The 11871-nt window shown below is 42.2% G+C and overlaps 1 protein-coding gene across 13 annotated transcripts in view; it reads right to left on the bottom strand.

The window, feature by feature from the left end:
• The window catches only part of C2CD3 (C2 domain containing 3 centriole elongation regulator), a 92560-nt gene that overhangs the window by 58850 nt on the left and 21839 nt on the right, over positions 1-11871 (bottom strand). For 12 of the 13 annotated variants that reach the window (XM_073334400.2, XM_073334420.2, XM_073334427.2 and 9 more), the window contains 6 exons: positions 9571-9683; positions 8825-8943; positions 7637-7759; positions 5625-6092; positions 4414-4565; positions 2469-2712 (listed from right to left, as the gene is read on the bottom strand). In XM_073334400.2, the coding sequence (XP_073190501.1) occupies positions 2469-2712; positions 4414-4565; positions 5625-6092; positions 7637-7759; positions 8825-8943; positions 9571-9683 (1219 nt within the window). The remainder of the gene's footprint in view (positions 1-2468; positions 2713-4413; positions 4566-5624; positions 6093-7636; positions 7760-8824; positions 8944-9570; positions 9684-11871) is intronic. The other variant, XM_073334340.2, reaches the window with a different exon arrangement.

The raw sequence follows: 11871 nt of genomic DNA, 5'->3' as shown, positions 1-11871 counted from the left end.
TCATACATAGAGGGCTACAGGCTCAAAATAGCAGGTCACCAGCCCAGGTTGCATGTGTCTCCTCTCAGAACACAGTTCAGCTGCAAGAGTCCATGACGAGGCCTTAGAGAACCACCAATGGACACAAAAATATGGTTTTCTGGTAGTGAGCGGGCTTGGCTTGTTTAGCCTAACTAAAAGAAGGTTGAGGGGAGATATGGATCATAGAATCATAGAATATCATGGAAGGGACCTCAGGAAGTCATCTAGGCCAACCCCCTGATCAAAGCAGGACCGATCCCCGACTAAATTATCCCAGGCAGGGCTTTGTCAAGCCTGACCTTAAAAACTTCTAGGGAAGGAGATTCCACCACCTCCCTAGGTAATGCATTCCAGTGTTTCACCACCCTCCTAGTGAAAAAGTTTTTCCTAATATCCAACCTAAATCTCCCCCACTGCAACTTGAGACCATTACTCCTTGTTCTGTCATCTGCTACCACTGAGAACAGTCTAGAGCCATCCTCTTTGGAACCCCCTTTCAGGTAGTGGAAAGCAGCTATCAAATCCCCCCTCATTCTTCTCTTCTGAAGACTAAACATCCCTAGTTCCCTCAGCCTCTCCTCATAAGTCATGTGTTCCAGACCCCTAATCATTTTTGTTGCCCTCCGCTGAACTCTTTCCAATTTTTCCACATCCTTCTTTTAGTGTGGGGCCCAAAACTGGACACAGTACTCCAGATGAGGCCTCACCAATGTCAAATAGAGGGGGGACGATCACGTCCCTCGATCTGCTCGCTATGCCCCTACTTATACATCCCAAAATGCCATTGGCCTTCTTGGCAACAAGGGCACACTGCTGACTCATATCCATCTTCTTGTCCACTGTCACCCCTAGGTCCTTTTCTGCAGAACTGCTGCCTAGCCATTCGGTCCCTAGTCTGTAGCGGTGCATTGGATTCTTCTGTCCTAAGTGCAGGACTCTGCACTTGTCCTTGTTGAACCTCATCAGATTTCTTTTGGCCCAATCCTCCAATTTGTCTAGGTCCCTCTGTATCCTATCCCTACCTTCCAGTGTACCTACCACTCCTCCCAGTTTAGTGACATCTGCAAACTTGCTTAGAGTGCAATCCACACCATCCTCCAGATCATTTATGAAGATATTGAACAAAACCGGCCCCAGGACCGACCCCTGTGGCACTCCTCTTGATACCGGCTGCCAGCTAGACATGGAGCCATTGATCACTACCCGTTGAGCCAGACAATCTAGCCAGCTTTCTATTCACGTTATAGTCCATTCATCCAGCCCATACTTCTTTAACTTGCTGGCAAGAATACTGTGGGAGACCGTGTCAAAAGCTTTGCTAAAGTCAAGGAACAACACGTCCACTGCTTTCCCTTCATCCACAGAGCCAGTTATCTCGTCATATGATTGCTCTCTATAAATATATCAGAGGGGTAAATACCGGAGAGGGAGAGGAATTATTTAAACTTAGTACCAAAGTGGACACAAGAACAAATGGATAAAAATATATAATCGGGAAGTTTAGACTTGAAATTAGACGAAGGTTTCTAACCATCAGAGGAGTGAAGTTTTTGAATAGCCTTCCAAGGGAAGCAGCGGGGGCAAATGACCTATCTGGCTTCAAGATTAAACTCAATAAGTTTATGGAGGAGAAGGTATGATGGGATAACATGATTTTGGCAATTAATTGACCTTTAAATATTCATGGGAAATAGGCCCAATGGTCTGTGATGGGATGTTAGATGGGGTGGGATCTGACTTACTGCAGAGAATTCTTTCCTGGGTATCTGGCTGGTGAATCTTGCCCATATGCTCAGGGTTCAGCTGATCGCCATATTTGGGGTCGGGAAGGAATTTTCCTCCAGGGCAGATTGGAAGAGGCCCTGGAGGTTTTTCACCTTCCTCTGTAGCGTGGGGCATGGGTCACTAGCTGGAGGATTCTCTGCTCCTTGAAGTTTTTAAACCATGGTTTGAGGACTTCAATAAGCACAGACATAGGTGAGAGGTTTATTGCAGGAGTGGGTGGGTGAGATTCTGTGGCCTGCATTGTGCAGGAGGTCATACTAGATGATCATAATGATTCCTTCTGACCTTAATATCTATGTATGTATCTATGTAACAATAAACTAAAACAAAGAAAAAAAGAGGGAAAAAAACAAGAGAATGGGATAAAAGGGAATGGAGACAAAAAGGGGAGGAGGGAAAGGATAGGGAAAAAAAAGTAGAGTATAGATAACAGCAATTGTGCCATTGTTTGGAATGAGGGGTGACAACGTGACAATCTACTGTAAGATGGGCTCCGACAAAAAAGAAAGATGAGGGACCCCTAGTTTATCAAAGATAAACTGAACAAGGTGAGATTGGCCCCTGCCGGAAGACAGGGCTAGATGGACCTTTGGTCTGACCCAGTATGGCCGTTCTTATGTAATGAGTCTCTAAAAGCTAAAACAGCAGTTATGGGAGCATACCATTGAGTGACTCACAGAGGGAGGATCCAGAGAGTGGGGAGGCCGCAGCATGATGGGAGGTACAGTTCCTTCTTCATTTTTTACTCTCTGCAGGGCCACTATTTGATCAGCTGAACCCATTGCTAGAATGACCCTCAGGCTCCCGTTTTTATTGCCTGTAAAAACATCCATCACAGACATATAGCTGTCCACTGCAACCACTGGATACTGAGCTTGAAGTAGCAGGCGAGAAATCTTGGGGTCTCTGGAGATGAAAAAACAGGTATCAGAACAAGCCACTAGGGTATCACATGTTTATACAACTCATTTCACCTGAAGCCCTCAATGCAACGAGACAAGCCAATCTATTACCCTTCAAAAAAACCAAAACAACAAAAATAAAAAAACTTTGGTCTTACAATTGCCCATCACAGATAAGGAGACACTGCTTCCCCCCCCCACAACCTTTGGACTTCACATCATACTGATGCCCCTTCTGGTGGATAGGAGAAACTACCTTCACCAGCTAGTGAGCAGTGGTCTCTGGGAAATTAGGTAAATGCTCTCAGCTACTGCCAGCCCAGCAAATGAACGATGAGAGCTAGGGATCTGTCCAAAGATCCCCATTTGGGAGCACAACATACTGCCACTAGACTACAAAAACAGCCGTTGAGGTTATGATTTTACTAGTTAAAAACCATTGAAAAAGAACAAAAAGATGGGTGACAATGGACAGAAACACCAAGGCCTTTAGTGGTAGTAGTCGGAAGACATAGCAACATGTATTTACTTCTTGATAAATCCCAGTGTCTAATGTGCACTGAATTGAATAATAAAGCACCTTCCACATAACTGAGGCACTAACTGGATTTGCTCCTCTGTTTAATTTGACCGAAATGTCATGAACCAGTAACTTGAATTAAAAATAATATATTTTGTGGCCTTTATTTTGATCAATTTTAAATCACTTTAGGCAGGCATTGATTGAAAAAAGCTACCATTAAATTAAGGAAGGAAGGAAGGAAGGAAGGAATCAAAATCCTGAACAAAAGAGGAAAAAAGAAACGTTCAGGAAAGACCACCTGATAATGAGACAATTACAACTAAAAGTTGAGCTATTCAGACAATATTTTTATGTAAGAAGCACTAACCTGTGCTATGTAAACTGACAGTTCCATGGTAGTCTTACAGATAAGATCACCTGCTTATTTCAGTCACAGTTTGGGAAAGGACAGATTGAAACAAGTGGAAGGCACCGAATACTGTTTATAATGCACATACCAATTACTATGCTAATCCAATGTAACTAATGATAACCATGAAAGCCATGGCTTGCTATTTGAGAATGGTCAGGTTGATCTGCTACAGATATATTTTCTTACAAACAAGATAAGTTAAGTTGGTTTAGTTGGACAGCACTGCAGCGGTCTTCATTTCTATGGGCTCGTTTCTGCACAACAATGCTGTGCAAATGGTGGATTTAAAGTAGTGAAAGTCACACACTTCACATTAGTGAACATCAGTGGGACCACAGTTGCTTGTCTTGTAGATTTTCTTGTTACAAATCTAGGGCCTGACCTTGCAATTATCAGCTATGGCAGACTCCTGAACTCATGTATGGCCCCTTTAAAGTGGGCTCTGCACAGACTTCTGAATCCACCTCCAAGGATCTGATTGCAGGATCAGGGACTTAATGCCAATGCTACTTTAGCAAAGTTCCCATGGAGAATATAGGTTAACAATAATTTGGATCAGACATTTTGCACTGTTGACAAAGCCTTTCCAGTCTGACCAAGGACACGTGTTTTAGAGTCTGGCCCTCAATTCTTGCATCCTACAATGCAGAGCAGACTCACACTGTAAGCTGCTATAAGGACATACATTCTCATTCTTTCCCCTGCCACTGGTCAGTACATACTCCACACTCTGGTCAAAAACAGAACAAAAAGTTCAAGAGCCTGTTTACTTGAATGACATGTAAAACTGATGCAGAGGAAGCTTCACCAGTCCTAGTAGTCTGTCGCATCCAGGGGTTCGCATCTTGTTCCAAGCTTCAATAACCATTACATTGTTCTTGAGTCTCTCCAGATGTTTGGGAGTCAATGAAATAGGTATCACCTAGTATGGGAGAGAGTTTACTGCACAACTAGTAAATGAAGCAAACTGTATTAAAACAGAAGGGGAAGCTGTTTGTCAAATACAGAGTATTCTGTTTTAACAGAGGAAGATTTGCCGAGTACTATTAGTTGGAGACCCAAATAAAAAATTCAGTTCAGGCTTGTCTACCCAGTTTTGGTAGATTTGGAAAACATACCATACAAAAAAAAGTGTGATTGAGATGGCAAGAGATTTTTATTTAGATTGTTTTAAACTTTTTTATTGGGGGGGCAGGGGGGAGTAACACCTATTTATCATAAATACCAGTGAAGTGACTTGGGATAAAAATATGTTTTTGATACATCTTTCAGTGGAACAACACCTTCAATTAAGGCCTGAGGACCCCCACAATTCACATCTCTAAGACTCCCAATGAATCCTGCAATAAAACTGGGGAAAACAGATTTGACATTTTTTAAAGAAAAAACCCCAAGAAAAACAAAACAAAAAACAACAGACAACAACAACAAAAAAGGGATTTCTGCTATAACAATTTAGTCAAAATGATGTAAATACAACAGTATGTGAAACATGGATGAGTTTGTGTAACAACAGAAGTCAAAACTTTTGGAATTTCCTGGCTGAGTATTCTTCCCCTTAACATTGCATTAACTAGCTTTTGTGCTGACTAATGACTAATGTGAAGATAAAAAAATACAGGTTATAAAGAAATAAAGTCATCCCTCCAACCATACAGCATTGGACACAACATTCTAAGCATCTCTTTCCCTTCCCGCAAAGAGTAGTTGCCTTCTTTGCCTTGCTTTATTATATACGGGCTTCCCTGCCTACTTTCCTCTGGAATTTTAAAGGTCTTGTTTGGGCAATTCCAGGACCCACTGACCTGCATTTTTCATGGTTTGTGGTATGATCAAAGTAGTAATAAGAGCACTTTAATACATCAAAAAAAGATAGACAGAGAAGTCCTTATGGCTTGTATTAAGATAAAAACTTGGGCTTGGGAAAAAGTTTGCCCTCACAGGAATATGCAATTTAGACAGTATAACAGGAGTGACTTGCCTGAGAAAAGCTAAAGGCAGGTTGTGTTGTGCCCCACATGACAGCAGATCTTGTTGCCTCCTCTGTGCTGAACAGTTTGCAGTTTAAATACACATTACAGGAACCATGGATTCCAGAGTTTCCAGCAATAAAATCCTTTCCATCGGGCACCATTAACAATACATGCAATAATAATCCATCCTCTTCCGATGCACTGATTTCTGTCATCAAGTTACGGGATGCAGACAATGGAATGGATGGTGGTGACTGCAGCGCCCCTGTGCTGGGTACTTCTGTTCTCTTTGAGGTTTCCTGGTTGCTTTCTTTCAAAAGTCGAGGGCTTTTTGCATGTATAACATTTCTGTCAGCTTCTTGTAACTTAATCCCTGGACTTCTGATGGCATAAACTGGGGCTTGCTGGACAGTACTAGCTGACCTGGCATTGGCAATACTAAAGTCTTTGTTATCAGCTGCTAGCTCCAATGATACCTGCATTATATAACGAGAAAATATTTAATCAGAATATCTGCCCTCTATGAAGAACAGGCCCAGAAATATCAAGTCAGAAATATATAGCATACTTGGTTTAACAACTGCATTAATTTTCCTTCCAGAACCCTAAAAGCTCATTTATGGATATGTGTTGATCATGAATCTCAACCCTTACTGCAAGAAATCCTATAGAAAGATTTGCTAAATAAAACGATGCCTCTCTAATACGCCCCCCGCCCAGCCATGAAGAAAACCTGTACAATTTCAAACTTATGCAATAATACAGCTTGAAAAATGTACTTGATACCAACTAGCCAAGGGAAAAAATATTACCTCTCATTGGGCACTTTTTCTGGACATGTCTATATATTATTTTTGTCCACATTATATAGCATTATTTGATCACAATACTTTGGCATTGAATTCCTCCCTTTCATTTGTACTTCCTTCTCTCTTCCTATCTCTTCTCTTCATTTTTTCCTCTCCTGCTACGGTATTCTTTGTCTTTTCCTTCATCTTTCAATGACTATTCCAGTTTAATTTTTCTGTTTTGTAATATTTCCTTCCCTTTATTTCTTTCCCCCTTCATTTAAGCCACCTCTACACTCCTTCCTTTCCTCCTGTTCTCGGTCTCTTCCTCTTTCACCACTGATTTCCCCATTCATTTTACTTGTCTCCAAATCTCTCCCTCCTCAGGCTCCATTCCCTCTCTTTCCCGTCATTTGCACAATCCACTGCATTCCTCCCCCCGCCATTCTATTCCTCCTTTCTCATCCACCCTCCATTCTTCTCCTTTCTCACACTATCCCATTCCATTCTCCCCTGTAACCAACACAGTCATGCTTATCCTTCCATTCACTAACTCAGCCCATACACAATGGTCTCAATCTCTACACTGCTACTGAGTGGCAAGTAGATCAGTTCCCTGGCCACTCTGCTCCATAGCTTCCCCTGCTCTTGGGAGAAAGGAATCTGCCCACTCACCCTGGTCAGTGGGTTTTTCAAGTGTTATAATAGAAAAGACTTGCCACTCTGGTGGACTACAAAAGTAACTGAACCAACCTTTGCTTACATTCCCCAGGGATTCCCCAACTCTATAGGGCTGAAATTCCCAGGTAGACTCCTCCTCCTCCTCCTCCCCCTCCCCTTCACCTGAACTGGATGGTTCTACACTGTACTCAGAGGAACTACAATCAGAACTCCTGATTTTAAGACAGTTACAGGTGTCTCCCCAAAGCCTTTGTAAAATATAGATATCAGGGTTCTACTCTGCTGTAGCCACAAACCTCCAGCTTTAAGATGTGGCATCAAAGTTAAGAAAAGAAAAGGAAAAAGAAAAGGAAAAAGAAAAGGAAAAAGAAAAGGAAAAAGAAAAGGAAAAAGAAAAGGAAAAAGAAAAGGAAAAAGAAAAGGAAAAAGAAAAGGAAAAAGAAAAGGAAAAAGAAAAGGAAAAAGAAAAGGAAAAAGAAAAGAATATTCAGCCACCAAAATATAACCGTAAAAGATGATTTAACTCAAACATTGTACGGGAATTTATTTACCTTAATAGGTCCAAGCTGCATCTGACCTCCCTCTTCCTCCACAGGTAGTTCACAGCTGACAGTGAGCAATTCAGACTGAATAACCTTCCGCAGTGTAAGAGTTGCTGAGCCAATCACTACCGGCTGAGGACAGAAAAAAAATAAATTACTTCTAAGATTTCTGAAAGATTTTCTCATCAGGAAGAAACCCGGGAGTTATTGTGAAGTGACAACTTCTGAAGGAGCCTTCACACCACTGTTCTCCTTTTCAGCACAAAGTCTCAATGTTATATTAATACAAACCCAGCTTGTATAGAACTAAGGTTTCTATTAGTTCCTCATCCAGGCATCAGCACGGGATGATGGTAACGGAGAGATCTCAATTTCTGTGAGACTTTTGGATCACTGCAAGATAAGCATCCCAGATTCCAGGGATAGAATATGATTTTACACTTACCAAGGAGATAAATTATTCATCATTTTCCATTAGAAAATGATTATTAGGGCAAATGGAGAATGATATGTTTAATGTTATCGCCGATTATAACAATATCTGAACTGAGTTAAACCCACTCCCTGACTTTCTGTAGGCAGCAGATTACGTGAATGTGATTACTTACATGTACTCATTTATCCAAAAGGAATATACATTTTATTTTTTTTCAGATGCACAGGTTACTCTAGTGTTTTCCAAGCTTTTGGCAGCTGAGCCCCTCCTTCAGGAAAATGAAACCAATCATGCCCCCTTTCAACCTTGCTGTGTTCTTAAAGGCCTACTCAACTTAATGTATACATCTTCCATGCAGTAGCACTGGGTTATGCTGGATTACTCATGTCTGTTTGATGGTTAATGCTTAAATCCACCCTCTACTCCTTAAACGGCAATACTGTGATTTTAGAGAAGGGTGAAGGAGAAACATATTTGGGCTTTTCAGTCTTGAACTGAGATAGCAAGATGAACACCATATTATTCCCCTAAAAGCAGCTGCACATACCTCAACCCCTTTTAAGTAATAAGTACTGAGATATTTTAAAGCAGCAGCCCATTTGGATGCCATCAATTTTGTCTGTCTTTCTCTTGTGATTGAGATTAGAGCAATTCCAATGCAGCACTGTAGATAATGTACAAAGGACATCAGATTGTACAAAAGTATTTGGGTGCCCAAACGCATAAAGTTTTGCTTACACTGATTAACTTGTGGCAAGTACCTTTTTCTGTGTGCTTTTTCTCATGTAGATTTTGAAAGCAAGATCAGAGTTCCACCAGTGCTCTATCATCATTCCACCAAAGTGAATAGGGAACACAGAACGCTGTTGAAATTTCACCACTGTAAGGAAGATTGACAGCTATGAGTCAAGTATGAGGGGGTAGCCGTGTTAGTCTGTATCCACAACAACAACAAGGAATCCGGTGGCATCTTAAAGAAGAAGTGTTTTTTTTACTCACAAAAGCTTATGCCCAAATAAATCTGTTAGTCTTTAAGGTGCCACCAGACTCCTTGTTGTTTTTGACAGCTATGATGGATGGAGTATGAGGATCTTGCTGGAACCTTAAAATAGACTATCTTGAGTTTTTAGCTATTCAATTCTGTTATAACAGAAACTTACCTTTTTGGAGGAGTAACAAATGCTCAGCCATACCTGTGCGTTAAGAAAGTTTTCCGTTGGGGGCAAGTCTGCTATTGCCATCTCATTTATTCATTCATTCATTTTTAATATTAAACTCAATTATGTTTAGATCCCTTCTCCCTGCAGGAGAGCATTTCATCTCCAAAGCCCCTGTGGTCCTAGCACCGACCACCTATCCTGGGTCAGATGCAATCTATGCAAGTTCACGAGTGAATGTTTTGGGTCTTCCTTCCACAAAGCATAATAAAATATCAGAAAGAGCTAATAAATTTCTAAAAAGTATAGAATTCAATACAATTAAGATTAAGAAAAAATAAAAGTCTTACCTTCACCTGTGATTTTACTTGAAGCTATGCGAATCACTTCTGTTGTTAGGGAAATCTGTCCTGTTCCATTTTTGGAGACTCCCACTGGAAAGTGGTACTCAACAAAGAAAGTGCTACAAATGAAAAAGTGAATTAAAGATCCTAGGCTAACAATGGTGTAGTGCCCCTAATAAGGCCATACACAACAGGAGTAAACTTTGCAGCCACAGTGTCCACAAGCCCACGTTATTGGGCTCACAGGTCCTTCAATATTAGGGGACCACCTTTTTTTTTTTATTGCATGTTTTATCCGAGCGCTGTTGCTACTGTGACTCGGTTAAAGAACTAAAGAGATGAAAAAGAATTTATTCTTCAATGTAATGCAATATTGTTACTTACACAATATCCAAGAACAACATTTGTTAAATTAGAGTTAAGATTGCTTAAATGCATTTTCTATCAAGGAAATAACCAATTAAGACAACTTTATTACCCAGACTAATCTCAATTCATATGCTTTACCCTGCAAACATCAGATTATCCAAATGCCCTCAGAGATTCTTCTTCTCCACAAACTTGCTTTCATTTCCAGGACGCAAACACCCATAATACACACATAGAGTTCCTCAAAACCATAGAGAAATACACAACCTGACCTTAAAATATCTTGATCTTGTTGAAGTCTATCAATGAGACAAGGTGGGTGAGGTAACTGAGACGTTTTGTACCTTGGGGGAGCACCCTGTAACCCCCCATATTCCTCATTTGTACATATTTGTGATATTACATATAAAGCATGCCTTGTAAAGTATCAGGGAAAATGTTATGATCTGCTGAAAGTCATTTACCTGTATATATATATATATAGATCATTAATGTATGTGAAGTTATAAGAATTGTGTTGTATGGTTGTTATTAAGGCCTTGTCTACGCTGGCAAGTTTTTGCGTTGTAACTCCCGAGGTGTACACACTGCCAAGCCACTTAATGCACAGAAACTGCGCAGTGGCAGTGCTGTAAAAAAAACAAACAATCAACCACCCTGACAAGAGCCGTAGAGCTTTCTGCACTGGCCGTGTAAACACCCTGGTCGATTACAGCACTGCGACTGGCCTCTGGGAGGTGTCCCACAATGCCTGTTCTCGCCTCTCTGGTAATCGGTTTTAACTCTACTTCCCTGCCCTCAGATGAGCAACCGTGAGCCCCACCCCTTAAATTCCTTGGGAATTTTGAAAGTCCCCTTCCTGTTTGCTCAGTGACGCATGCAGTGGTCTTGGTGCATCTTTCTAGGTGCCCACGCCTGCTCTATGCAATGCCAAGCTGCTGGACCTCATCAGCATTTGGGGAGAGGAGGCTGTCCATTCCCAGCTGCGCTCCAGCCATAAGAATGAGGATACCTACAGACAGATTTCACGATGCATGACAGAAAGGGGCCATGACCAGGATACGCTGCAGTGCGAGGTCAAAGGGAATGAGCTGTGGAACGCCTAACACAAGGGGCGGGAGGGAAACCACTGCTCCGGTGCTGCGACCACAAGCTGCTGGTTCTAAAAAGAGCCGGACACGATATTCGGTGGTGACTCCACCTTCACTGCAAAAGCCACTGTAGATACTTTGGTGGCTCGCGATGCCAATCGAGAGTGGACCGAGCCAGGAGGAGGAAATCTTGGACGAGGATGTGAGGGGGAGCAGAGGCAGAGGATGACTCGGAGGTCAGCGATGCATGCAGCCAGGAGCTCTTCTCTACCCCGGAGGAGGCTAGCCAGTCACAGCTGTCGGATCTTGGCGAAGCACAAACAGGAGAGGAGGCCCATGGTAAGTGGCTTTGATTTTGGGAATCACTGAAGCGAGTTGTTGGGGACAGGAGGGTTGCAGAAACCAGGCTTGTATCTGTATGATGTGCATACACCACATGCCTAGTCTGAGCAACGGAACAGGGTGTTGATTGACTCCCTCACTTCACAGGAATCTGCTTTAGAGATCTCCAGGAAACTCTCATGGAGACACTGGGCAATCTGCTGCTGCAGGTTCTTTGGCAGACCTGCTTTGTTTCTTGCCCCATTAAGGGTAACTTCTCCACGCCACTCTGCCATCACTGGGGGAGGGGGAGGAAACCATTGCTGCACACAGACGAGCCGCAGAAGCCGCAGGGCAGAAGCCGCAGTCTTGGAGAAGACCCTCCCCTTGATTCCCTGCTCACCCTCAGCAGCAAAATATCTTCCATAATGAACACAGTCTGTGGAAAATGTGGGGACAGGAATGATTATAAGGCCCCCTCTACAGCACTGGCTCTTCCCAAGAGCCACGTGCCCAGTGTACAGTA

This window comes from Lepidochelys kempii, chromosome 1 (assembly GCF_965140285.1).
Source record: "Lepidochelys kempii isolate rLepKem1 chromosome 1, rLepKem1.hap1, whole genome shotgun sequence".
Classification (NCBI taxonomy): domain Eukaryota; kingdom Metazoa; phylum Chordata; order Testudines; family Cheloniidae; genus Lepidochelys; species Lepidochelys kempii.
The sequence above is the reverse complement of the archived record's forward strand: the minus strand, read 5'-3'. Positions and strand labels throughout refer to the sequence as shown.